Source organism: Crocodylus siamensis, chromosome 5 (genome assembly GCF_052110815.1).
Source record: "Crocodylus siamensis isolate JL-2025a chromosome 5, ASM5211081v1, whole genome shotgun sequence".
Taxonomy (NCBI): domain Eukaryota; kingdom Metazoa; phylum Chordata; order Crocodylia; family Crocodylidae; genus Crocodylus; species Crocodylus siamensis.
Genome location: NC_143399.1, coordinates 148,639,942 through 148,667,651, shown reverse-complemented (window position 1 = coordinate 148,667,651; position 27,710 = coordinate 148,639,942). Strand labels below are relative to the sequence as shown.

At 41.4% G+C, this 27,710-nt stretch overlaps 2 protein-coding genes across 7 annotated transcripts in view; one reads left to right on the top strand and one right to left on the bottom strand.

The window, feature by feature from the left end:
• Positions 1-901: 901 nt before the first annotated feature.
• HACL1 (2-hydroxyacyl-CoA lyase 1) lies at positions 902-26,991 on the bottom strand. 5 transcript variants are annotated; one of them, XM_090046618.1, is made up of 17 exons: positions 26,822-26,991; positions 24,024-24,128; positions 20,525-20,565; positions 18,849-18,929; positions 17,793-17,865; positions 16,962-17,039; positions 15,942-16,036; positions 14,159-14,271; positions 11,795-11,930; positions 10,335-10,440; positions 7,776-7,859; positions 7,357-7,458; positions 6,220-6,374; positions 3,497-3,655; positions 3,091-3,198; positions 2,079-2,265; positions 902-1,693 (listed from the first exon to the last, which is right to left on the bottom strand). In XM_090046618.1, exons 1-17 carry the CDS (start codon positions 26,885-26,887, stop codon positions 1,661-1,663), a joined length of 1,722 nt encoding a protein of 573 aa, XP_089902744.1. In that variant the 5' UTR covers positions 26,888-26,991; the 3' UTR covers positions 902-1,660. The 5 variants fall into 5 exon arrangements, with proteins under 5 accessions (XP_089902744.1, XP_089902745.1, XP_089902747.1 ...); XM_090046619.1 differs by lacking the exon at positions 26,822-26,991 and adding an exon at positions 25,187-25,699; XM_090046621.1 differs by lacking the exon at positions 26,822-26,991 and adding an exon at positions 22,617-23,817.
• The window catches only part of BTD (biotinidase), a 32,918-nt gene continuing 32,177 nt past the window's right edge, over positions 26,970-27,710 (top strand). The window contains exon 1 of one of the 2 annotated variants that reach the window (XM_090046625.1): positions 26,970-27,148. The gene's annotated coding sequence lies outside the window, so the exon portion shown is untranslated. Of the gene's footprint in view, positions 27,258-27,710 lie in introns of both variants that reach the window. The other variant, XM_090046623.1, reaches the window with a different exon arrangement.

Here is a 27,710-nt window from a genome sequence, read left to right as displayed (position 1 = left end):
ACTTCTAGACAAATCCCAATGGATTGGTTCAAACGGGGTAACTAGTTTCCCCATGGGTATGTCCAGCCAGGTCTCAGTCTAGGCTGCACCCAGAACCATTTCCATAAAGCTTAATTTTGAGTCTCAATCATAGCCCAAGACTTAAGCTTGTCCTTCAACTCAAACTTTAATCCTCACCTGGGACTTCTGCTGGTCCCAATCATAACCCTAAGCAACTGTTTGCCAGTATTTAATACAATTTAAGCATAACTAAAATCTCAATGTTAAACAACCAACAATAAAAGTGGCTTATTAGCAGCCAAACTCTAAACTTTCCTTCCCTTGCAATGAGCAGCAACTCTCCTTACTATCTGAAAAACAAAACCAAACGTAAAAAAACCCTCCCTTCAAAACTGTCATATGTTAAAAATTGTTTTGGGGGGGAAGCTGTTCCACATCTGCTTCATCCTCAGGGTTATGCCACAGGACAGACAGGCATGAAACCAGTAGATGCTTCCTTAAGTGGACTAGTTTTACATTCTTTAACGTCTATATTTTACCATGACAGTCAATGGGAGTTTTGTTATTCAATCCAAGTAACAAGACAAGGCTGTAAGGTTTTATGTAGTAAATACATTATCTTGCAGAACGCTTACTACACAAGCAACCAACTATACCTTTGAATATCAGGGAGAGCCTGGTTACATCCATCAAGCTGACCATTAAGCTTTAGTTTAATAGTATTTTTACTTTTAATTATTAAGCCTTTGAAATCTATTCAAAAAAGTTTATTTCTGACTTTCTGCACCACTAATTTCAGGTGGCAGGTAGAGATAAATATAATGGGGGAATATTAAAAAAAAGTTGCCATTACACCAGGTTTCAGTTAACACACTGCAGAAATGAAGGCAACGCACAGAAATTCAGTATTGTATTTAATGAACCTTGGTGATTTTTTTGTTAGTGAACCTCAGTGATTTAAATTACAAACATGCAAAGATATAAAGCTCCCAAATCACACACCATGTCCCTTGATAGAAGAATACAGCATAAGCAATTACGGTCTCAGTCCCTTTTTGACAAAACTGGTAACGTGGAAGTGTTTCTGGGAGTAGGACTGAGGCAACATCCTTAAAAGTTACTGAGTACCCTCAACCTCCAATGACTTCAATGGGAGCTGGGGACATTTACTAAGCCTGATCCTGAAGACACTGAAAGATTAAAAAACTTGAGCCCTAAAAGAGCATATAAAACGTGGTACAGTAAGTAGTGTGTTGGCCAGTGAAACGAAACGAATCGATTATGACTGCATACTGCCAAGGATTCCTTCAATTAAAAAAACCCCAAAACTTTCTTTCCCTTATTTGTCTTCCTAAGATCTAAGAATGTAATTGGCAAGTTTAGATCTCCTGCATTTTGATGAAAGGCAAAAACAATTGATTTTACTATTGACTACTTTTACATAACCTGGTAAAAGCCTGATACACATTCAGGTGTTTCTTGTGCATACAATAACTATTGCTATGCCAGTAATGTAAAAACAAGTGATTGTTTTAAGAGTGAAAAAACTTGGATTTTTCAACTTTAAAAAGACAGGTGTGGGAGTTTCACCCCTGGAAAATTACATGGCTTTGGCTTAAGCAGATGCACATCTTTGAATCATCACACTCTGGATTTTCCATTACATGTTAGAACGAGTCAGCCACGGAAAATCCTGAAAGCAAAAAAGACAAGTAGTAGAAGGAATATAATACAAATCCGTATTTACTAGCATGCAAAATTATGTAATGGCAGGAGTTTAAGACATCCCATGAAAATATAACGCTATCTTTTAATTTCGTGTTCAAGAGGAGCATGAAGGAGAGATTGTTGATTCCATGAGAATACTCAATAAATAAGGTTCATTAGGAAAACAGATATGAAGGCTGAGGCCCCGAAACTGCAGGTAGAGATTTCAACACAGGTAGAGATTCCTTTGTTCTGCCTGCCCTCTCCTCTTTCCATGCGACTTCACTAGGGCTTCATGAAAATTCAAAGGGCCTACCTGCTCAGAGGTCACTGGTATATCAAAGCTTGAGAAAGGAATAAAACACACATACCTGCTGCTTTCTTGCAGATAGTGGATCAATCATTACATTGATAAGGGAAGGGACTTGATTTTCTTCCAGGCTTGCTTTAAGGGCATTTTGTAATTCCTCTGGTGTTTTTACAAAATATCCTTTGCCCCCAAATGCAGACATGACCTGCTCATAGTGGGAATTAGGCAGGAGAAAATTAGGAAGTGCACTGAAATAAGAGAGAGATTTTTGGGTCACTGCAGATTGAATAGCCAGAATGATTAATTACTATTTCAATTTTCATTCTTTTTGACCTCATATAGACCATGGCCAGCAGTGGGACCCTAAAAAGGCCATGCTGTTCCACTTATGCTAGCTCCCAGAGCAGAGGCAGTATTGTCAAGTCAGTGCGGCTCCAGTGGTAGAGCTGGCTGTCTCTTCCACTCAGCAGTGACAATAAGGCTCTGCTGTAAGTGTGTGGCCCAGCCCTGGCCTTAAATTACTCAGATGATCTTTACAGCTTGCTAAGTTGTTTCTGAACAGGAGGAACTATATTTCAGGTCGTTTAACACTTACGGTATGCCCACATTGCAATGACTATGACTGCAGTTTAGTACAGACACACTTGAGCTGCCTATATATTATTATCTAGCTAGCTTAGATACCATAACAGTTTAGACATGTCAACCAAGAGCTTGATGCTGGCTGCAAAACCAGCCTGAGAAACTGAGTAAATATTCAGACTGCTAGCTTGCTCTGAGTTGCTGTAGCTATGCTTCTTCCACTTCCTAAGACTGTTAATTTAAATGAAGTACAATAGTACATTACATTTATTTAGCACAACAGTTGTTCAGTTGCAACTGCTGGGTTTAGCTCTGCTTAAGTAAGGATGGTGGTAGTTGAAAGGTAGACTACTGACCATTTAATTACTGTTCTGAAACAAATCTTGTTCCACTTGAGTTCTTGATATGAAACAGAAAACACTAGCAGTGGATACAAATCCTTCTCATCTTATTTTCAGTAAATTAAGAGTGCAAAGATTGGAGGTACTCACCACATAGATGGTTCTCCAAACTTTGAAATCTCTTCCCAGGAATCTGCATCAACGCCATTGTATATCCCATTGTTGTTTACTATGATAATCAGGATGGGCAATTTATACCTGCAACCGGTTGTAAATAAAGAAATATTTGGAGGAATTCTAAAATAATTGCATCTTCCTATGAACTGTTCAAGGGACACTGCTTGATTTTAAGGAAAAATGTACTGTACAGATGTTCTTATGCCTACCATTGTTGAGTCAGCTAAGAAGCAACATTCATACGCCATGTATTTTTAAATTTGTTTTCTGTGTGCTTTTAAAAGCACTCTGTGCAGTTTGTTTCCCAGATTTCAAGGAGGGTTTGTTGTTTAGATCCTGACATTAAATGAAGGGGGTTTACTTGAGTAAAAACATTTACCTGCAAATAGTTTCTACTTCCATGCCAGAAAATCCAAAAGCACTGTCTCCTTCTACACAGATAACTCGTTTGTTTGGTGTCCGATCTTTAGCCACCATTGCAGCTGCTATGGCAAATCCTAGCCCAACTCCCATTGTCCCAAATGTACCAGCATCAAGTCTACAGGGAGAAAACAAATAGCCTTTTAACTCCTAACATTATTCTTCCATTGCTGCCAGGTAACAGTTCTCAGTCAGTCCATGACAGGCAGTACTAACCTTCCAGAAGCTTGACATAGTCCACCATACCATCTGGGTTGCAAAGAGATTCTGGATGCACAGCATACTATGTACTGACTATCACACATCTATCTATATAGGTCAGTAGCACTCAGCCTTTTTTGCTCATGGACTGGACGGCCAGTGCCTGGTGTCCCTGTGGGCTGGATGCAGCCTGTGACCCTGATCCAATGCCTGCGGCAGGCTCAGTGGGGCCCATCCAACAACGCAGAGGGGGCAGCCTGGCCCTGATTCAGCTGCACAGCAGGAAGGTAGCTTGGCCCAGCCCTAACTCAGACATATGGGGTGAAGGGCTGTGACCCAACACTGGTTTAGCTGTATGTGGAGAAAGGGGAGCAGAATGGCCCCACCTGGTTGTGTGGGGGGAAGTGGTGTGGGAATTTGGTAGCCAGGGAGGGTGAACCACTGCTCCCCCACTACCAAATTTCCCGATCTGCGTGCAGCCCCATGGGCCAGATCCCACAGCTCTGAGGGCTGCATATGGCCCATAGGTTGGAGGTTGGGTGCCCCTGGTATAGGCTATGCTTTCCTTTGTGCATCTAATCAAGGTCTTATAATACTTTAATGGAGATACGCATGAAAGAACTTTTAATACAAAAATAACTGATTGGAATAAAGTATGCTTATATACTATCAATTAAAATATGCTATATTGCTGGTTGTCTTCATTCTGCATAACAATGGAATTATGAAAAAAGCTTATTAATATGTGATCAGCTGCTTGAATTGGTGCTACAGTGGTTATATTTACTGAGCCTTCTCTCCCAGGTTTTAATTAAAATGCAAAATAAAATCTTTGCCATGGTTAACTCCTTTGAAATCCAACAAGAAGCTTGAAAGCCTCCAGTCAGACAGGACTATTCAATTTTAGTCTTCAGGGTCAACCTCAAGTGAACTGCAAGCTAAACTTAAATCAAAGCATTTCAGTCAGAGGCACATATGGAATATGAGTACATAAAGACATGTGTGTGTTTAGGTATAACTTCTGAAATTTATCCCCATGTGTGTGCAGCCCTACCTACAAAGAAGTGCTAGTTTTATGTGCCTTTCTTTATACCTGCCTCTCACATTATTTCATATCCAAACTTTCTGTTCCTTGGCACTCTATAGTGATATTTTTGAAAGGAAGTTCTAGGTCCCAGGCAGCCATTATACTTAAGATGTAATTAATTTGTTACTCACATCTTAAATAGTAACTTGGCCACACATTTGTGCAATTAATGGTACCACAAAAAGAAAAAAAACAGCTGCTTAAATACTTTAAAAAATATGGAATATTTTTATGGTTAGTTTACATCATACAGCATGTATATGAAGCAAGGGTTAGGACCACAGCTGGGTCTCCAACCAGCCCCAGTGTGGTCCCCACCAGCTATGGCATGGTCTCAATCCACCTGATGATCAGATTATGATCAGATGAATTGAGATCACTCCAGGGCTTGAAATGGCCAACGTGCAGTCCTGGAGCCAGCTGACAATCGGCTGATGGTCAGGCACCTGACTTTCAACATGCCAGTGCAGGGGGAGCCTGGGCTCATGGCAAGTAGGCTACTAGTAGGATCTGATCCTTGATCCCCAAATCATAGAAAATTAGGGTTGGAAGGGACCTCAAGAGGCCATGTAGTTCAACCCCCTGCTCAAAGCAGGACCATCCCCAATTACATTATCCCACCCAGGGCTTTGTCAGGCCAGGCCTTAAAAACCTCCACGGATAGAGATTCCACTACCTCTCTAAGTAACCCATTCCAGTGCTTCACCGCCCTCCTAGTGAGAACATTTTTCCTAATATACAACTTAAACCTCCCTTGCTGCAACTTGAGATCATTGCTTCTTGTTCTATTGTCTGCCACCACTGAGAACAGTCTAGCTCCAGCCTTTGGAACTACTCTTCAGGGAGGTAAAGGCTGCTATCAAATCCCCCTTCAGTCTTCTCTTTTGCAGACTAAATAAGCCCAGTTCCCTCAGCCTCTCAAGTCATGTCCCCCAACCCCCCTCACCATTTTTGTTGCCCTCTGCTGGACTATCTCTAATAGACTCTCTCCAGTACATGCATCCTGCCATGCATGTGTGCCATGGCAGGAGGCTCAATTGTTGGGATCAGGGATGATACCTCTAAATGAACATCAGACAGCATTCTCCACAATCAGGTTGAAGTTTCACCTCAGCAAAGAGGACTGATTTTATTTTCTCTGATACAGACTACCTCCAATTTATAGTCATTCTACTTTACTACCATACCAGAAAACACTCCCAAATTTGGGATGCTAAATTTATGAACTTCAATTCATAGGTAGGGACTTAGAAGTAGCCTGATTTGCAAAGATGTTGTTCCCAATATTCTAATGGGGATACTGCAGAAAGTGCTTGACTTCTGAGTGCATCTCCCGACTATGATGGAAACAGTATGCATGTTGTTGGGTCAGGGCAACAAAGAAAATACTTCACCTGTGACGAGGATAATTGTTTGGAAGCATAGTACGTCCAATATCCATAGTATTTGCTCCCTCGCTTACTAGAAAGCAGTCCTTGGGTAGCAGTTTTTTGGCATGATGGAATACAGTATAATAATTCATAGGCAGAGACTTTTGTAATGCAAGTGCCTTTAAAAAAAGAGATTATTAATGAATTTCTGCGTGTAATACTTAGCATAAAGATTGCAGAATTAGGCTGTGAAATCAGTGTCTGCTCTGCAAACTAAGGCTTGAAGCATTAGACTGGGCATTAAACTGTTTGTCTCCCTAGCGTACTACAAAATGGGTGAGATCAGTAAAGCAACATTTCCTGACAGTGCTTTGGTAACTGTTAAGACAGGACATTTTCAGCACAAGATACACCTTGAGTGTGCAGCCTGCTCCCTCTAGTGGTCTATCCATGAAAAGACTTAAGTAACAGTCAATGTATTTGGTTCAACCTGTAAGGCACGTAAATTCATTCAGACTTGACTACTGCTAATCATTATGGTTGTGCAAAATTTTAGCACCCGTTTTGTTTTGGAGGTGTTTCAGCCCATGTCAGCACCCAAAACACCAAATCCAAAATGAAACAGAAGGTTCTGAAACATCTCCGATAGGAAACAAAACCATCTGAAATGTTTTGGAAATGTTTTGGATATTTCCGAATGTTTTGGAGGCGGGCTTGCGGGGAGACAGAAAAACTCAGAAAAGGGGAGGGGGAGGGGGAAAGGGGGGAAGAGAACTGCTCTGATCTTGACATCTGTAGCTGGGCAGCGTCTGCGATCCGTCCCTGATGTCCCTTCCAATCCCAGTACTCTGGGGGAGGGACGGCAGCCTGCTGTCATCCCGTGCACAGATCCGGGGGCCTGCGCGCCCTGGGAGGAGTCTGGCACAGCCTCGCAGCCCTCCTGGGGGTGCAGGCCCCTGGATCTGTGTGTAGGATGACAGCAGCCTGCTGCTGCCAGCTGGGGCCAGCACTAGCACCCGAATGCTAGAAAGAAACTAATTCGGGTGAACTGAAGGTTCAGATTAGTCAGGATGGCTTTAGCTACAATACCAATGAAAGAATGAGCCAAACACTATCCTCAAAAAAAGAACAAAACCCACTTCTACTTAGCCATAGTATTACCTGGGCTTTTTCTTCATTGTTCTTCATTGTTTCTCTTAGCCTCTTCCACCACTCTGTATCAGAAGGGTATTTCCATAGACTTCTGCTGAATTCTTCCAAAAGCTAAAACAATATAAGAAACCATTGCTCTGTTTCCTTTCATCCTATTTAAATATGCTTTAAGCACTAGAATTGTTTCTTCAATTCTAATGGCACAGACCTTGATCTCAGTACAACAGTTAAGTAATAGTAATAAGCAATATCATCAAATTATTTTAACATGATTAATTATATTAACAAATAATCAGTAGCAATTAATCATGAATACATTATAATTAGTTATTAATTTGAACTGACAATTAATAATAGTTTAAATTCAGTGTTGGATTTGATGGGATGCACAGCATAAATATGCTATATAAAAAAATGCTTTTCCTTACCTGCTGGGTCACAGCATTTATGTCACCTAATAAAGTGGCAACAGGTCTCACATTATTCCCCAGCTCTTCCGCACAAATATCAACCTATTTAAAAAAAAAAGAAAAAAAAGGGTGTTTTTAGGCAAATGAAAATAGATTCCATTCAATTCAAGGGCTGTAGTTCTCAACCAGGGTGCCATAAGAACCTACCAGGGTGCCATAGTGCTGCTGTTGGGTGATATTGCTGCAGGTGCCTTGGTTTTCTGGAGCACATGGAGCCCAACTGAGAAGAAGCTGTAGCACAGACATTACATAATCAAGGCAGGTGCACTGCTTCTGCTTTAGCTGCTCCTTGTTTCTTGGTATGAGCCGAACTTAGAAGAGCTAAAGCAGAAATGATGCACTCACCTGCACAATGGGATGCACCCTCCTCTGCTGCAGCTCCTTGTCAGCTGGGCATCCTGTGCCTCCTGAAAACAAAGATACATGGGGCAATTTCAGCCTGCTGTGGTGGCAACCTGGAGACACATACTGCTGCCACCAGGTGGAACTGCCTTGAATGCCTCCATTCCTAGGAAGCATGTCAGAGTTGAACCAGGAACAGCTGCAACAGAAATAGCTCACTTGCCAACATAACATAACACAGGAGCCTGCCTTTCTGCTGCAGTTGTTTTCTGTTCATCTCCCAGTGTGCCTCCTGAAAGCAGAGGTTCATAGGACAGTTCCCTCTGCCCCATGTACCTCTATTTCTGGCAGACACCCTGCAGGATTAGATCAGAAAAGTCTGTGGCAAGAGCACACGCTCCTGCCACAGCCCCTTCTTAATCTGGCTCTGCAGGAAGCACATGGTGCAGATCTCCCTGGCCATGGTGGCAGTGACTAGTGGGCCGAGTAGAACAGAAGGATCTAATAGCTTAATAACTAATTGATAATTAACAATGCAATTATGTCTATAGTATAATATTCATAATATACTTACATTATTTTTTAAATGTGGTGCCACAGAATATAGAAAAGTTGTTGAGGGGTCCCTTGATCCAGTAGCATAAATAGTGGTGGGTGAGAAGGGCACCAGACCCGCAGGCCAACTTGGGTGGAAAGATAAAATCATTCCTCACCCCTCCAGAGTCTGTGCCCTGGCAGCAAGAGCAGCCCCACAGTGTTGCTCTTGCAGCATTAGCCATTGCAAAGACACCGTGTTGCTTGTGCTTTATGAGGAAGAGCCAGGGCAGGCACAACATGTGGTAGCAGTGGCTGCAGCAGCAGCTGGGGACTGTTTTGGGTAAGACTCCTGCATTGCTGTCCCCCCACTCTCAGAATCCGCACATCTCCTTACCCCCTCCACTACACAGTTTACCCAGGGAGCAAAGCCTGCTTGTTACACTACTACCTTGAATCTAAAAAGGCTGAGGACCACTGATCTATTGAACAGTCCCTTTTTAAAACAGGTTTATCTGCATCCTTAAACAGACTTACTGCCTGCAATATATAGCACAGAATTTTGTTATTATTATTACAGAGAACACCAGATGAGGGCTAAGAGCCTAAATCTATACCCTGAAAAGAGTATGCAAGATAGTCTCTTACTGAAAAATATTTGTGCATATTATTAGAGAATCAGAATTTGTTAATCATGTAAAGAAATTGGAAAAAAGATCGTGTGCCACAAAGACATTTCCAACTTATCTTTGTCAATAACTAAAAATACCTCAGAGGTTACATAAAATATTCAGTTGTGTTCAGGTTGCCAAGGGAAACTGAATTAACTACCTATTTTAATAACCACCTAGGAGGTGAAAATCTGACTTCAAGTGAGATTAAATGAATTTTTGGGCTTTCCAGTATACTCTTTAGCGCAATGAAGCAGAAAGGATGTATTAATTTCAAGAACCAATAGGGTGCACGAAGGTGAAACTTGTGCTATATTTCTGGCAAGGATAAAAGTAAAGTATAGAGGCCAAGATAATCTTTAAGCTACTTAAAGTAGGCCAGTCAAAGAACAGGAACTTTTACCTTTGAACACATGGGCTCAGTGAGAGAGGGTTTTAAATCTGGGAGTAAAATTGCTTTTACATCCTACCCTTCCCTAACACAGGAAGTTTATCAGATGCATTCCTTAGTTAAACATCCTTCCCTCCTCCAAGTGATTTAGTAACCATAGAGATCAGTCAGACTTCATTTACTTTGATGCAGAATGCAAAGATAATGTTGTAGAGGAATCCTAGAAAGTCATCTACTCTTATGAATCATTCCACAATATTTTGCAATTTTTTTTTGATCAATCAATCCTGAACACAGTACATGGCTATTATAGATCTAGCTCTGTACTAGGAACTAAACATGATCTTTGCCATTTTTTTGGAATAATTTTGCATCTGTTTTTAAATAATCAGGAGAATTAAAAGAAAAGAAACCATATTTATTTTTTTGGAGAACTACAATGACTACCTGTACTGTACTGCACTGTCAATATAGCAATGGTTATCCCAGGAGAGAGCAAGCCATTACAGTTATTCATAATAATTACTTTAGGAGAGTGGTAAACTACAAAAGCCTCTGTCAAATTATTTTCCTAGTTACCTGAATAACTTTTACATCTGGTCGAAATCTTGGTGGAAGTCCAAAGTGCAAAATCCAGTTCAACCTGGCACCAAGTAATACTATTACATCAGCATGCAGCAATGCCCTAAACATGGAAAACGAAATAATATTAAGTGGGAAACATATTTACTTTTTAAATGTGCTTTTCCAAAAGGGAGATAATTCCAAATAAAAAAGCAGACCTGCTGTTTAGGAGAGGACACCAACACATCTGCATTTTATGTTTAACTTAGCAAACTAACCATGTTTTACAAAGACAACCATTTCTCCAGTTAACACAAGCAAAAACATTGATTAAAAAACCCCACTAAGTTCACTTTCTAAAATTATGTTACATTTTGTGAAAGCAAATTTAATTAGATATTAAAATATATATTCAAAGAATTTTGAGTACTCAAACTTAGGTATTAAGGTTTTCCATGAATTCAGCCCCCATGTACATATATACCCAAGCATATAGACCTGTTTTGCACAGCATTTTGTGAACCATGGCATTTTGGTACATCCAAGTTTCTCAGAAGACAGGATTAGAAGCCTTCCTTTATACCAGGGGCGGGCAATTATTTCAGACAGAGGGTTTACTGAGTTTTGGGAAGCTGTCAAGGGCCACATGGGTAGCATCACCCCTTGACAGGTGCCCTGACCCCTGGTCGCCATCTTGTGACCAGAAGTCCCACCCCCTAACCCCTAACCTTTGTCACCACAAGTCCCTTCCCTTGCCCCTGGAAATACTCCTTTCAGCAAGGGGTTTTGCCATCTCAAAACCAGAAAATTACCAAATTATATTCTAAAAAGTGATCATCTACAACATTCATTAATTTGAGTTCAAAAAATATTTTTGTTCTGATTTACATGTGTTTGTGTGGTATACAGAGATGACCGCACAATAGCTTAAAATGAAGTCTTACTCTTGTATATTGTGGGGGGTGGGTATAGGTTTGTGGGGGGGTATGAGGGGAGGGTGGCTGGGATTTGCATATGGCAGTGCAAGGGGAGGCATAGGTACATGTGTAAGGAGAGGCATGCGTGTGGGACTAACCCTATACACACACACTGCCCCCATGTCTGCAGACACACACACACACTGCCCCAGTGTCTGCCGACATGCCCACCCACACATACACATCCCTACCAGTGCGGTCCCATGCTCCATGTTTGGGGGATGCAGCCAGGAGCCACAGCCAGGTGGTGCTGGAGCAGGGTTGGGGCAGGAAATCAGGGAACTGGTTGGGGGTGGGCAGGGCTAGGTTGCTCAAGCCTGCAAGCCTGCTGAGGGCTCCTTTTGGGTCCTACTGCCCCTGGCTCCAGTCAGCTTTGACAGGGAGAAATACATATTAATTTACTAAATTTTTTAGGGGCTCTGTGGGCTGGATAGAATGACCTGGCGGGCTGGATCCGACCCATGGGCCATATTTTGCCTGCCCCTGCGTTATACAGACCTGGATCTGGCTGCAGCTACACAGTTGGGATGGTTATCAGGAACAACTCCTTTTCCCATTGGTGTAGGTAAAAATGGTAATTCACACTGGTCCACCAACCTTCTGATACTGTCTTCAGCATGTGAATAAGCAGCACCTGAAACAATCAAAATACAAGGGGACTATTTCATATGGTCTTTAAATACACCTTTCCATAGCTAATGGATGCAACAGAGAACTTCAGTACCTGTTTAACTTTAGGCATGCAAATAGCTTTACTGACTTATAAACATGCACACTTGAAAGTAGATATAGGCTTAAATGCATTGCAGAACTGGGACCTAGAAGAAGAGAAAAACGCGACACATGTATGAACATGTTGTACCTCTTCACCTAAACAAAACAATCGCATTACTGATGGAGCTTATAGAACCAACTCTCATTAAGACTGGCTAATAATTCCCTCAACTGAAAGCAGGGTCTTATAAATTTGTCAGACTAATTGGGTTGAGACCTTCCATACCTTTGACTAACCATATATGAAAAATTTCAGCCAAAATATTTCAGCTATTTCTGAGAATAAGGTTAAAATAACAGGGAGAAAATCCGCTTATATTTGATTCTAGTTATAATATTTGATTTTAGTTATAATATTTTTTATTAAACCACCTTTTTATTAGTTGGTCTAATAAAAGATATCACATCTGCTCAAAGAACTTTGTCTGCCTATGTCCTTAGATCAACACGGCTACGACCAAAAACCTAGCATTCTAGTTACAAGACATCCAAGTAAACATTTGGAAAAAAAATAGCATGTGCTTTTATAGTAAGGACCACATTATAAAGCAAACACACAAAAGAATGTTGAATTAAGGTTGCCTATATATTTCCATTATAAGCAGAAATAGAAAATCTGGTCCCTCATAGAGGTCTCATTGGCTTAAACCCTGAAAAACAGGGTTTATAATTCCTTCTAAAACTTCTGCTAGTATTAACTGCAAGAAACAACTGTGGATAGATTTTTTTTATGCATACATTGTCTTTAGTCCTGATAAATTCTTGGCATCATCATCTTGTAGCAATGAGTTCCACAGTCTAAGTGTACATGTTGGCATTTCCCCCTCTTTTTATTAGGCTGGATCTTTCTGAGTATGCCCCTATTCTTGTGTAACAAGACAGGGGGAGGGAAAATTGCTCATCTCCCTAATCATTATTATTTCATTTTATATAAGCTTATTCATCTTCTTTCTAAAAAGTAAACAGACTAAAACTTTCTTTACTCTCAGAGTCCCCTGGAATCCTTCCCTACGGGAGCTCTCCCAAAACCCAGAACCCCGATACACTCGGGATGTCAGAAATCTGAGCACGCAGCCAGGCTCTGCACACAGTTTTTGAAGTCTGGAAGCATAAGAAACCCCTCCACAAACCCAGGGTCTCTGTGGCTTTGGTGTGTCAAGTGTCTGCATCTCCCTGAGACCTTGTTTCTCAGCCCTTGTGAACTGTAAGGCAAGGTAAGCACTATGGCAGGTTGTGGAGACTCAGCCCAGCTGTTAAGTTTCTCTTGACTTTAACAGGGGATGCAAGGCTGCCCCACAACTGTCAGCCTGCCAACATAAGAGAACTGTCAACTGAATTCTGCCAGAATCAGGCTGCATGACAGAGCTACTCTGCCACACATTCAATATAAACCAGCTGCAAAAACATTACACACATTTTGACATCTGCCAGGGGCCTATGTGATTTCAATTCAGTTCCTAGTAGACACTTATCTTCAACACAAAAATCATCATCATTAATTGCCTGCCCTCAGAAGAGAAGCAAAATGACAGAATGGGCAAGCCGCCTGCTCTACTCTCTCATCTCTGGAGAGGTCACCTCTAAATCAGAAATACAATTCAGAGTAAAGTTTGTAATGCAATGACAGCACTGCCTGCTATATGATTCATGAAGTGGGCTTCATGTTCCACTAATAGTAGTCTGCCACCTTCAGCAAGCAGAAATGCAAAAAAAAAAAAAAATCACCTTTGATTACATGTTAAAACCCTTTCTGTAGAGACAAGTCTCTTAGGCAAGTTCATGCCAGAGAAGGGTCATTTATATTTTGAAGAACAGGATTTAAGTTTGAAAAAAAAACTGGAAAAGGTTTTATGCTTAATATAATTAACATTTATTCACCTGACTTTTCTCTTACTCCAAACAAAAAGAATTTGCAAGACAGATGGAAACATATTCTAGAAAGAAACAACAGTTTAATTTCAGATTGCAAGGAAGATATTTTACAAATGGTGAAGAAATAGAGATGCTTAAAATTATGAAAAAAAGTATTCTACTCACTGTTCTTTACTACATGCTATAAAGTTCATAGCCATTATCAAAGGATGTTACCTTTGCCAATGATTAATAGAGGTTGTCTGGAATGTGAAATGACAGATGCTGCAGCAGACACAGCAGAACGTTCAGCCAGGCTCACGGGAGGCGGCAAACAGCATTCAACATATCTGAAAGTCAGAGAGAACAGGGTCTTCAAAGGAAATGCAAAGCAAAGCATGCCATTACCAAACGCCATTTGCTATAAAACCAAGTTGTGCAATACCTACTCCAGTCATTTACTATAAAACCAGATTTTGCGATACAAAATTCATACCAAACCATGATATTTGTCAGAAGAGAACATTTTTTTACCAATATAATTTAAATCACCCGACATATTCAAACTGTATTTCCTATAAGAAAATCAGCCACTCCAGGTAGCAAGTAACAATTTAGACATCCTGCAAAAATGAGATTCCTAACCTTAATATTTACTATTATATTGTGAACTGACAATGTAAACCAATCTCTATTAAGATACACCTGTTGATCTTAAATTAGTATTTTATATTTACAAAGCCTCCCATTCTAAAACTTTCCTTTCTTTTCACTAATATTTTGGCAGTCAGATTTTCACCAAGTGGTATAAACCTCTTCTTTCCACTGTAACAATAAAAATACTGCAGACATTTCCTACTCTAGCTGCAAGCACTCTGCTTTTAAAAAAGGAGAAAACAAAGATAGACTTCCTTACAGATTTTCTTAGGAATATCTGCCAAAAGTTCAAAGCTTCTGTGATTGTCCCTTTAGTTCACAATAATGCCCTTTCTTACAGTCCCTTTGATTACAAGTTCTAGAGAAATATGAGCCTGCAAAACCTAGAACACTCTATCACAGGAGGCCTTATTTTATACACTGTTCCTACCTTACAAATACCCTAAATCTACTGGACTTAAATGTATGCTTAAATGTTTTCCAGGATTCAGACAGGATAATAGATCCACATTAGTATTTTCCTGAATCAGAGCCCTCCTACCAAAGGCCATCACTCTTATCCAGGTATCTGTATGGCACGCCCACAGAAGATTTTCCAGGCCACCATGTCACTGACTTCTATTTCTCCCATATAAGCTGAATACTGCTTGTGAGGATATAGTATGTATTTACATGCTGGAATAATAATATTGTAATTATAATAGTTCATTGGATTTCTTCCAATCCTTTAAAAAAAAGTTTTTACAAATATAATGCTGCACAACACATTAGAAAATTACACCTTTACCAACTACATCACAGGGTCACAGAAAAGCAGGGCTGCAAGGGACCTCACAAGGTCATCTAGTTTAGTCCTGTGCTCAAAGGAGGATCATCTCTGACCAAACCATCCCAGCCAAGTTTCTCTCTAACCTGCTCTTGAAAACTTCCAAGGAGGGAGACTCCACCGTTTCTCTAAGTAGCCTGTTCCAGTGCTTGACTACCCTCATAGTCAAAATGTTCCTCTTAATCTCCAACCTAAATTTCCCCTGCTGATGCTTGAGGTCATTCCTCCTAGCCCTGTCCTCTACAGTCACAGAGAAAAGCCCATCTCCATCCTCTCTGTAATCACCTTTCAGGTATTTGAAGACTGTTATGAAATTTCCCCCCCTCAAGACTTCTTTTACAGACTAAATAACCCTAGTTCTTTCAGCCTTTACCCATATGTTTTGCCTTCCATGCAAGATTGAAAGGTATGTCTGCAATATGCTAAAAAGTCTTACAGGAAGTTGTGCAACCCTTTGGATGAACAGATAAAAATACAATGCATAAAAGAACTCCACTATAACTAAGAACATCACCTATACAAATAACCTGTACTCACTTGACAGAGCTCTTACTCATCTGTAGATTTACAAAGTCTCCAGGTATGTCAATGTAGCAAGCACCTGGTCGACCATAAATACTGGTTCTAACAGCCTAGAATTATTGAGAGAATGGAAGAAACACTTAATATAATTGTGCTAAATAAATTTCTAAAATCTTAATACTTGAAAAAAATCAGATTGTAATGAAGGAAACATGTTGTTTTATTACCTCTATGGGACAAATATCTATTAGAAAATTTATAGTTGGTGGTTTTAAACCTAGCATCTTATGGTATTTAGCCATTTAAATGCAACTAATTTTAATTTATCTGAAGAGTGACAGTGGATAGCGAATATTTGGATTTATTTACATTGAGGGAGCTGCTCTACCTACTCTTACATCTAGTTTCAGAATCAAAATTGGCTGCTAAATTTCTATTTAAAGCAGCATGAACCTAAGTAAAAGCCCCAATGCCCATATCTTCTTTACTCTACACTCCAGGACTTCTATTATAGCTAAGTACTCCTTTGCTGACCTGGCACTTCTAGGAAAGTGTTATTTGAGAAGGAATTTAGGCTATGTTGCTGCAGTCGTGGCATAAGACTTTTCAAACCTGTTCCTGGAGAGTTAAGATAAGACAGTCAGTGAAAAACCTCATCCCCCTCTCAGTGAAAAACATCTATCAATACTCTGGAGTTAATGCTGAAGTTGCATGACACTACATTTCTAATTCCTGCACTTATATTAGATAAAGTTTATTTTAAGAATGTATACAATTTGTAATTGAACAGAAAGACTGTTGTGGAGTTTCCTGTATTATTCAGTTGGATTGGGACTATTGTCTGTTTTCAAGATTTCTCCATGAACTAGTTTATGGGAAAAAATCTCCCAGGTTTTTGCAGGGAGTTAACCAATCAAAAATTCCACAGTAGTTTCTGTAGGATCAGGCTATTCCTGATATAAACTGTTTCCTAGACTTCCAGCATGAAAGAACATCTGTCCAAACACTGCATTGCTACCTAATACTATTTCATACCTTTTCAATAATAGCAGGAATAGTTTCTAGACTGCTGGGTCTGGCAGAAAATTTGCTGTATAGTCTACAAGCTTCAACCTGCAGAAGAAAAAATAAAAGAGAATATAACCAAAACCACATATCACATTTTTTCCTTTCCCTTAAAAAGGAGTTACATTTAATTTACAAAGGGAGGTTCCAGAGAACATCAAGATTTAGAACACTGTATAGCAAAACAATCTGTAAAAAGATGTTTGAGGCTGCAAAACAGAAGTGTTGGTTATCTATAGAAGCCTAAAATTCAATTTAATGGCACAGCTGTGCCTCCTGTATGCTACTTCAATAAAGGCTTGGGGTTTGTTCTGCTGACTTCCATCTATGTTAGGAAAGGGGAGCGGAGTGTTTTCCATTGTGTGATAGAATAAAAAGCCTTTCAGAAAGCAAAAATGTAATAAAAATGTATTTTTATGACATAAAAACAGACTCCAAACAAAAATGGTAAATGGTCATCACTCCAGCAGCTCCTTTGATTGCCATTTATTTTATTTTGCTGGGTGTGGTATTTGGCAGCTTATTGCTTTCCTTGGACCCAGGGGCAATCCAAAAAAGGAGCCAACACAATTTATATTAGCTGAAAGCCTATCCCAGATCATGAACCATAATGTCTATCACAGAAAAGAAACTAATTTGACATATTAAACAGCCTGCTTCTCTAGTTAAACAACAGAACAAGTTAATACATTAGGAGACTAAACAGGAAATATAAGTGTGAAGACAGAAGTTAATTTTAACTGACATACATCACCAAGTACTCATCTGAAAACTTTCTACAGGAAGATTATAGCTATGTACCTGTGGGAATTCCTGGAAAGCTCCCATGGTGTCTTGATTCCTGTCAGAGGAGCCCCCGATAACAAGCAAAGGCCTGAAACAAGTAAAAAATGTACTGTATTTAATTTCTGATCAACCAGCCTCTGACCCCCTTAATAGCCTATGTAATATAATATTGTTATATAGTATTGAGATGATATAATGTAGTATAAATAACATATAATGAAATAATTATTATTCCTATTACTGCCCTTATGTAATATCCTTAGACCCTATCATGCACTCTGCTTAGTATGTTTCTTACAGAGGTGTTGGTTCCACCAACCTCAGCAGGAGTAGAAGGTGATCAGCATCTTACAGGATGAGACTCATACTACCATCGATTTGCCCAACAGCAAACCATTAAGGGCTCAGGCATTAGAATCAGAAATTTGGGGAAGTTCTTTTCTCTATACCAGACCTTTTGTATTGCACCTCAGGAACAAAGAGATGTTAAAATATTGCTCATGCACACAGATGCCTGTAATATTGCTGTAGTTTTGCTGTGCATGTGTATTTTCAAAAGAACATGAGCATGGAATGTGAATTCAAGCTGGGCAGATTCTTATAGCCAATACCCCAAAGTTTTAAATGTCTCCACCACTGGAAGAAGGACAACTGGGGGTTTTTTTCCACTCATTTTGTATGTCAAACTACTTCAAGCTGTCCAATGTCACAGAATCATAGAGAAGTAGGGCTGGAAGAGATCTCAAGAGGTAGTCTAGTCAAACCCTCCCCTCTGAATGCTGCTTACATTTGGGTATACAGGGTGTAACCATATTATTCTACAGGCAACAGGAATCAGAGCTCATGGCAGAGGTGATATCTTTTATTAGACCAACTAGATATTTGCAAGTTTTCGGGTACACTCACCCTTCCTCAGGCACAGGTGAATGCAAAGATTGTAAAATTTCTCCTAGGTGAAAATGAAAACTCATATTTCACAAGAGAGCTCAGTTGCTGTAAAATCTCCCAGTTGGAATAGTTCATTTTGTGCAAATTAGGCTCAGATAAAAGCACACATTTGGGGTGTATTACCAGCAATTCATGTTTGCATTTGCCATCCCACCTAGGGCATGTATGAGACCTGGACCAGACACCACGAGGCAGACTCCTGGTCTAAAGGGAAAACGGATCAAAAGGAAAGTAAACACAACAAATGTAATACAAAAAGAGTAGAATGCTCAAGTTCAAAAATATCAAACTTCTGCAAAGATTGTCAAATTGTGTTATACTGAACAGATTATTATGAAGGCAGAGCAAAAGATTAAGAATCTAAGTTTCAATTTTAACATTCTCTCCATATAAAGACTAGGTTTGACATGACTTAAAAAGTGTTTTTCTTTAGTTCTACTGTGTTTGCAGGCTGAACCTGTAGTTGTCCTAGGACCAAGTAGCACACAGCCTACTCCACCACTGGCAACTTACCTAGAATATAGCAGCATATGCTTACTGGCTTGATCTAGTATGTTGTGCTCAGCTAGCATTCTCTGTACTGACTGTCTTTTAATGGAGGTGATTGGTCATGTTAGCTGCCTCTTATGGGGCAGATGATTGAGTAACAGTGCTATATAAATTGTAGTGGATCAGCTGATTTCCCTGAAATCTCTCATTTCTTGCCACGTTCTAAAATCTTAAGTCTTTTTATTCTGCATGTTTGGTTTAATTGCACAACAGCAGGTCCTTTACGCCCTTTCTGTTTCCATTTGGCCGTCTCTCTTTCCTCCTATTGCCAGCTGGTCAATGTATTTATTAAGATTTTAGATGTGAAAAAATGTTCAAATTGTTTTATTTCCCTTACTTCCTGGGTCCTACTCAGTGAAGGGTTGGGTTCAAGGGGTTAGGGTGGGGCAGGAAACAAAACCATTTTTGTGTGTCCATTATTCTCAGCCTGTTCCAAACCTAAATTTGAGTCATCTCTAATGCTTGGATATAATATTTTCTAAGATACCATTCTTAGAGTAGAGTATTCCTAGGAAGCAGCAGCAATTTGGCCCTTGTCTCAATCCAAGAGCTCAGGAACTGTGGTGAGGAAAGTGTCACAGTTATTAAGTAGCCCCTACACAATGTAGGAAACTGCCTTATAGATTTGTTAGTAATTAGTTCTGCTGGCTTCACAGTCCTGTTAAGAGATCATAACAAAAAAATCAGCTCCTTTATTAACAATTATTGGAGAAGAAAATAAAAAATGTTAACATTTCATGTCATAGAACTTACACCAAATGCATAAATATGTAGCAGGTTTCCTAAATTACAAAAAATGGTGTTAGTTTCATTCAGAACATTTATTTACATGAAGATACTGGGCTCATGGGGTTACACTAGGAGTTTGAGCTTAAAAGGCAAGATTAAGAAGATTGGCAAGACTCTTTCTCCAAGTGAGATTTAACTACATAACTTGGGCCCCACATTACTCCTCTACCATGAGGCACAATAAAGAAGAAAGGTAGTTAGCTATGTTAGTTTGAAGTCAGGCAAAATGCAGGGTAGATATGCACTTTATAGTCTAACTAAATCATTTTTAAAGTGCGTATCTACTTTGCCTTCTGCATAGTAACAGAAACACTGTTGACAGAAATGAAATTAAACCCTTCTATGCTAATATTCCACTTTAACTCCCTTAAGCAACTACCCATCTTTTAAAAAAAGAAACAGAAAAGGCAATGTTCTTTGCTCAAACAACCAATAAGTATACATATAAATCAGCAGCTTACCTCCCTGTCAGGTACCCAACAGCAGAGGCAGCATAACAGGCCTATTGAAGATAATACAAGACTGTTTATATTTTTACATTAATTTCAGCCTTTCCCCATACATGTATACATTAACTTTTAACAATTAGATTTAATGTAAACACATACAGGTTTGTTTAGCTGAAGAGACTGTAAACTAAAAAAGTGGCATCCACCATCATCCCTTACAAATATACATACACAGGTGGCAAAATGTAGAACATTGAGCAGATTTCCCCACCTTTTACAGCCCACAGCACCAAAGTAAAACAGCTTTTAAACTAAGAAGTTGAGAACGATTCAGTTGTTAAAATTAATGTGAAGGATTGGGCAGCTGAAAATGAGCATCTGATCTGCTTTTACTGGCTTTCAGATTAAGGTGTTTGAAGAAAGGTATAAAGAGAAAAGGCAACAAACAAGTCCCTGGCAGACTTTCACTTTAAGATGTGATGAGATCTTACTTGTGATCCTAACACGTGTGTGGCAGGATGTACATTTTGGGATTGGGGAGTAGATCCCAATCACATCTTACTTGCTGATGACCCTGAATTTATGAGCCTGGGCTACCTCTGCATCAGCAAGATGAAACCCATGTGCCGATACTCAGCTCGTCAATTGGGACAGAAAACCAAACTGGTCCCTGCCACCAGCTGACAATCAGGTGACTGTCAAAGCCCCAGCTGGGGGGCAACAGGACCCTGGGATTGGGCTGTGGCAGCCTGCTCATAGGGGACCCCTAAGCTCTGGGGATGAGTAAAAACCTGTGTGCTCCTCAGCTGGGCAGCGCATGGAGTTTTATAGTTCTCTGTACACAAGGAACCTGGCATTGTGTAATACAGCTTACTAATATTAAACTTACACATAATTAAGCATAATTCTCAAATGTAACTCTCTGAGTCAGATGGGTATCCAAGCTGGCAGGACTTCTGTGGCCCCGATGTACATTTAAGATGCAATTAACAGGCTATTGAAGCCACCATTAGGTGTGGCACTTTTTCGCTTAAAAAATATTTTATTGAAATTTTCAAAAAATAAGCAATGCCCAAAGGTTCATATTTGCACATAGCAACTGAATGTTAATATGGTTTTTGAATACTATTTCTACACATTGAGGTTTAGTACTATGATTATGGTTATTTTTTTTATCACACATGGGCAAAGATTAAATGAAAAAAGAAAACGTAATCAAGAAACAGAATCTCTGAAACATTAGCTGCATGTCATTGGTTAATATACCTAATGCTTCATAAAGTTCGTGTGTAGATAACGTTTCAACTCTCACAGTCTGACAGAAAGTCTTGGGATTTTGAATATTCTTCTTAAAACCCCAGCTTCTGGAGTTTTGTGATTACAAAGAAATGTCAGATTTCATTATTTTTAAAAGTAAATGCCTAGCCCTCACGATTGTATGATGTGGACAAAATGGCCAACGACTCAGAAATCAGAAAGCAAATATGGTTTGTTTGTTTGTATTTTACCACAGCATGTGATTTTAAAAAAATCTCTGGACTTTTAAGTCACTCTTATTATGATGCTGGCAACAGTCCACATAGCGTCATTTCCTGTGAAACTTGGGCATACAGAACCATACAAAAATGGCAAGAAATAATTAAGAGTAGCTGGATATCCTGTATGAATGCAATCCAACTTACTCTCTAGGACTTGGCTATTGAGTGTAGTCAATAAGAACTTCAAAAGTGAACTCAGACTTTTCTTCTTTCATTCCAGAATGAAATGGTAAAAGGAGTAAGTACATATTCAAAGCTCCTTTTGACCATTTTACATACTATTGCGTGTCTTTTCCAACCCCAAGAATAACTAAAGAGCTCAGAACAGAGACATGAGGTTAGAGACTACAGTTCAGTTGCATGTAAATATATACATTTTAAGTAAGTGTAGGCACTAGAGGAGACTGCAAAAAGAGAAGGGTAATGAACATCCCATTACTTTTACAGCTTGAGATGAACTGGCCACACAGCAAACAATAAAGCAGCAATAAGCACTTAAGTGTCAATGTGCAAATGTCTAGAGATGATATTTGGAGTGAGCATTCCATTTGCAAAGTTATTTGTACCTGAAAAGCAGGGTGCCATGCTGCTGTGGCAACGTTGCACTTTTAAGCTGATTGGCAGAAGAAAGTAGTGCAAGTAACTTTGCTTCAGATATACTCGTTACCGTTAAAACTGTTAAAGCTTTGCTTTTGCAAGCAGTGAATATTACACAAGTCAGTACAGGCCAGAGCACTTTACATTTTTTAAGAAATGAAATAAAATAATCACCAATTAAGTGACTACATTTATATTATATATTCATCTCAAAATGCAGTTTTTAAGTTTGATTCAGACCCTCATAGGGTTGATACTGCTCAGAAGAAGGAAAGGTTTAGGATAATAAATCACTAATTGCATTTTCACAGAGGTTAATGTTACATTGGTACTACTCTAATTATAGTCTCTTAAAAACCATCAATCTGAATTAAACCCTGGTGCAACTACTAAAATCAGTGAAGTTGAATGCATTTACACACAGGGCTATGTTTGGGTTACCCTGTTCACTGCAGTAAAAGCTAGATGTCTGGAAGCCTTCCCCTTCCCCTCACTCCCATGGCACATACTAGGAAGAACCCTGGTAACTGCAGGGTGGAGATGATCTGGGTCACCCAGCCACTGGGCACAGGGCTGGTCTGAAAGCCAAAACCAACCCATGGGCCCCTCCCACTCCTGCTTCCCAGCATGCCTGCTCTGATGGTCACTCCAGCTGATCTGAGACACATGTGCAGTGGGGAGCCAGGGCTATGTGCAGCACAGTATGGCTGGAACAGGAGCTATGCTACACATGGTGACTGACTCTGCTGGACTGCGCTGCTCATGATTCTTGCTCTGGGATACACGTTGCATATGGCACTGGCTCCAACTAGCCTGGGACCTGCATTGTACATAATGCTCATAGGTGCCGAGTGCAGTGCAGGTCCTGGACTGGCTGAAGCAGGAGCTGTTTGCAGTGCAGTCCCAGAGCTGTTGGAGCAGCAGCTGTGTGCTATCTTGCTGAGGTGACCACTGTGTTGTGGCCTAACTGAGCCACATGCAGCATGGATCCCAAAACAGCCAGAAGACATAGTAGATGTTTTCGATCTGAGCCTTCAAGAGGCAGGTCCCAAACCAGTTGGAGTGACTGCTGGATCAGGTATGCTGGGGACGAGAAGAGAAGAGGAGAGGTCCACGGGCTGGATGATTCTGACACCCTTAATTTAGTGCAACAAACAGCATAAGAAAGTCCTACAGAATGAAATTAAGAAAAGCAAAATTTAGGATACATGAATTAATTAACCACCCAGTAGAGAAATATGTACAAATTGTGGAAAAAAATATTTTTCCCCCTAGTGTTCCAAGTACCCATCATACACATTTTGAAAATTGAGATTGTGCTGTAAAACAAATGGTTAATATGAAAAGATGACTAATCCAACAGGAAAGTTACTTACAGCTTGTTCATTTCTCATTCCCACATATTTTATTCCAGTTGCCTGAGCTGCAATTGCGATTTCAGTGACAGGAATGCCAACAATACCAAACATATACTCAATGTTCTGAAAAAGAGAATTGTTGAAAATTAAAGAAAACAAGAAACACCCAGAATTATTGTTGCAACTGATCTTTGCTAATCAGATTTCAAAAGTGGCTTCTGTGCAGTAGCCCTTACTCTAAATTCTATTAAATCATAGTAATTCTATTAAAGTGGTGCCCATCCCTTTGGTCCCGCAGGCCAGATGGGCAGTGCCAGGTCTTTCTCTGGGGTGGATCCAGCCAGTGGGCTCATTCCAGCCACATGGGAGGGGCGCACAGCTTGATCCTGATTCATCCTCCCAGGGTGGGGGAAGTACGGGGATTAGGAATGAAGTGGAACAGCCCCAGTGAGGCAATGAGGAATTTCCACTGCTCCCCCACTGCCACATTTTCTGACTGGTAGACATCCTCACAAGGCTTCACAGGCCAGATTTCATTGAGATTTCATTGCCAACACACGCTGAACCTATACTACAGGTGCTTGTTCTTGAAACAGACACAGTTTAGCTGTATTACTGCAGCTCTGTGTGCACACACCCTCCCTCTCTTCCCACCCTCCCTACCCCTCAAAACTCCACACAGGGGACATGTACTAAAGTAGTCCATGCTGCTTCTGGTTTAAAAGTTATTGTGTACAATGTCCCAGAGTAGCACTGCCTTGCATTATATTGTGTTTTAAATGTATATATACACTATACTGTATAAGGCAGGGGCATCAAACATGTGGCCTGCAGCCCAGAGCTGGCTTGCAGTGCTGCTGTATCTGACCCACCAGACTACCAGCAAGCCACAGAAGTTGGGGGGCAAGGCTGGGGAGAAGCAGCCAGCTGCAGAATCTAGGGCTCTCAGATCCTGGTGGATGTGGCAATCGGGGGCAGGAAGGTGACTGAGAACTGACACAGCCCCAGGCAGTCTCCACTGTTTTGTCTGTCCCTGTTGCCTTGGCCCTTACCTCCCCAGCTGCCAGATCCCACTGCATGCCCAGGTGCAAAGAATTACGCCACTGGGTTTGTTTCAATAAAACCTAAAAAAGCAGGAGCCTGCCTGATGACCTGCAGCCAAATGATATATGTGGACATACCTGCTGGTATACTTTGCAGCAGTCTCCCAACTGGCCCCAAAATCTGACGGGCATCCACTAGATAACTAGGCCTGCCCCAGCTCCTCAGTCTGTTTGTGTATTGCCTCTTCACCTTACTGTCCATCTTGGATGTCTTCACTTTCATTCGTCTTCACAATGTTCAGCTGCTCCTGAACATAACTAGACTTGGCCTTACATGATTCTTTTCATTAGCCGTTTGGTTTTAAGTCTGCCGTCAGCTTGATACTTTACTGAGGCATGAATCGATAACAAACGAGGACAAAATTCCTCCTCTGTGACTGCTTGTGATTTGTAAGTTAATTTTTCACTACTAGAGCACAAACAGCTATAGAGTTTGCCTTTAAATGAAGCCCACTTGAAGCCATTCCAGATCAGGGGATGTGTAATTTGGCAGCTTTGATAAAATACTAGTGGGTATGTGCTTAAGGTGAAAGATGGTGGTGATTCAGAGGGGCACTGACAGCTAGAGAAAGAAAGTAAATAGGGATTGATAGATTATGATTTACTATCTCTCAAAATACAAAAACTAGGGGTCATAAAATGAAACTGGTAAGGCAGTAAGTTTAAAACAAACAAAAGGAAGCTCTTTTTTCACACTGTGTCACTGAGCGTGCGGCTCCTTGTCACCAGGTATTGTGGAAGCTGACAGTTCAACCAGACTGAAAAAATGACTGGCCAAATTCTTGGACAAAAGGGGCGTCGGTAGCTATTGAGCACAAGAGCTGGGGATACAGGCCCTGAATCAGAACATCCTAGACTTTACATGCTGGAGGTTGCAAGTGCCAGAGGAACAGTTGCAAAAAACCTTTGTCCAGACCCTATTCACCCTCCCTTGCAGCATCCACTCTGCCAATTCGTGACACAGGAGACTGGGTTAGATGCACAGATGGTCAGGTCCAGTTAATGGCACTTCTTGCATCTATCTACATCAGCAACCGAGCCACCACAGGAACCCATTTGCTCCTGCTGCAGTCTTTGTCTTTCAACTTTCTTAACAAACTTAACTGATCGAATAGCAGAGGCAGCATTTGAGCTGTGTCCCACTGCCTTGAAGATGGGCCCAAACAGGTAGCTCGCTTCTCTCAAGATCGTTACCACAACTCAAATAAACGTCTGCAGGGAACCTGAGTATCCACTTCCCTTTCCTGCAGTTGGTGTCAGTTTGCTGTGCCCCTGCCTATGCAAAACTGCTATTTTTCTTCATCCCCTCCCCACCCTGAGGCCTTGGTGTCAGTGGACTGGCACCAGCTCCAGCTGTCCTGCAGCCACGAGAGCAGGGGCAGCCAAGCCCAGGGCCCGCATTTCCCAAAAGAGTGTTGAGTCCAGCCAGGGTAGCCCCAGAGACACCCAGGGTCTGCACCCCCATCCCCAGGGGGTGGGCACGTCCCCTGCACTAGGGTGGCCTCCTCTCCGTGCTCCACCGTGCTGGGAGAGGAGCAGCAGCCGAGCAAGGGGGTGCAGAAGGCCTTCGGCGACCAGCTCCAAACATTTGCCGGTTTCCGGTCTCGAACCCAGCGCCACTGCACAGGGTCGGCGGTATGGCCCCACTCGCCCCCCGTAGGGGAGGAGGTCACTTCCGGCTGTTCTTGGGGTCAAGGGTCACTGCGCTCTTACTTGCGCCTTTAAGGCTTCTGCGATGAGCTGGGCGCCGCTCAGCCGCTCCGCGACGTCGGCAGCCATCGTTCCCGCCCGCCTAGTCAGTCAGCCAAAGCAGCAACGCGCTGGCTGATAATTGACAGGCACGCGAGACCAGGCGAGGGGGCGGGACTTATGGGCTTCAGGGCGAGAGGAGGGTTACAAGGAGAGGCCGCTGATTGGCCGTCAGCGCCGGGCAATCAGACACGGCGCAGCGAGCGTGTCTGATTGGACAGCGCTGACAGCCAATCAGGCACACTCGCAAAGCGGCGGAGAGGAGCGCGTGGAGCCGCCGGGAGAGGGCGGGTAAGCGGCGGCGCGGCCGCAAAGCCCAGCACCTGGGCACTGGCGGGGACTACGGGCCCGCACTGCTGGGATCAGAAGCCCCGTGTACAACAATTGCTGCGTTTGTACGGTAATTGTAACCCGTGTACGGTGGACAATACTAGAAAAGTTCAAAGTGCACAGTAACTTCTAAGGGCGTTCAATGACAAACCCGAGTCCCTCTCGGGGAAGTCTGAACCGAGGTCCCTGTCCGCCGCCGTGCTCTCATAACTGCCTGCCTCCAAGTAAAGGGCTTTAGCTTGGGCAGAGCTGTCACTCGTGCAAGGACGAGTTGCAGTGAGCACTATAGAGTAAATCAGAAGAAAACTTGTTTGCATGCTTGTTTTTTATTTTTTAGTGTATGACAGCTTTTGGGAAAATACAATAATTGGAACTTCCAATATGAACATTTCATATACACGACTGGGCAAGGCTATGCATCACCTCTGTGTGCCTGATGCCCCCACACTGGGCCACGTCCCACCCCTGGGGCTCCCCACCTGCCTGCAAGTCTGGTGGTTAAGGCTGCCACTGCTCCCCCCTG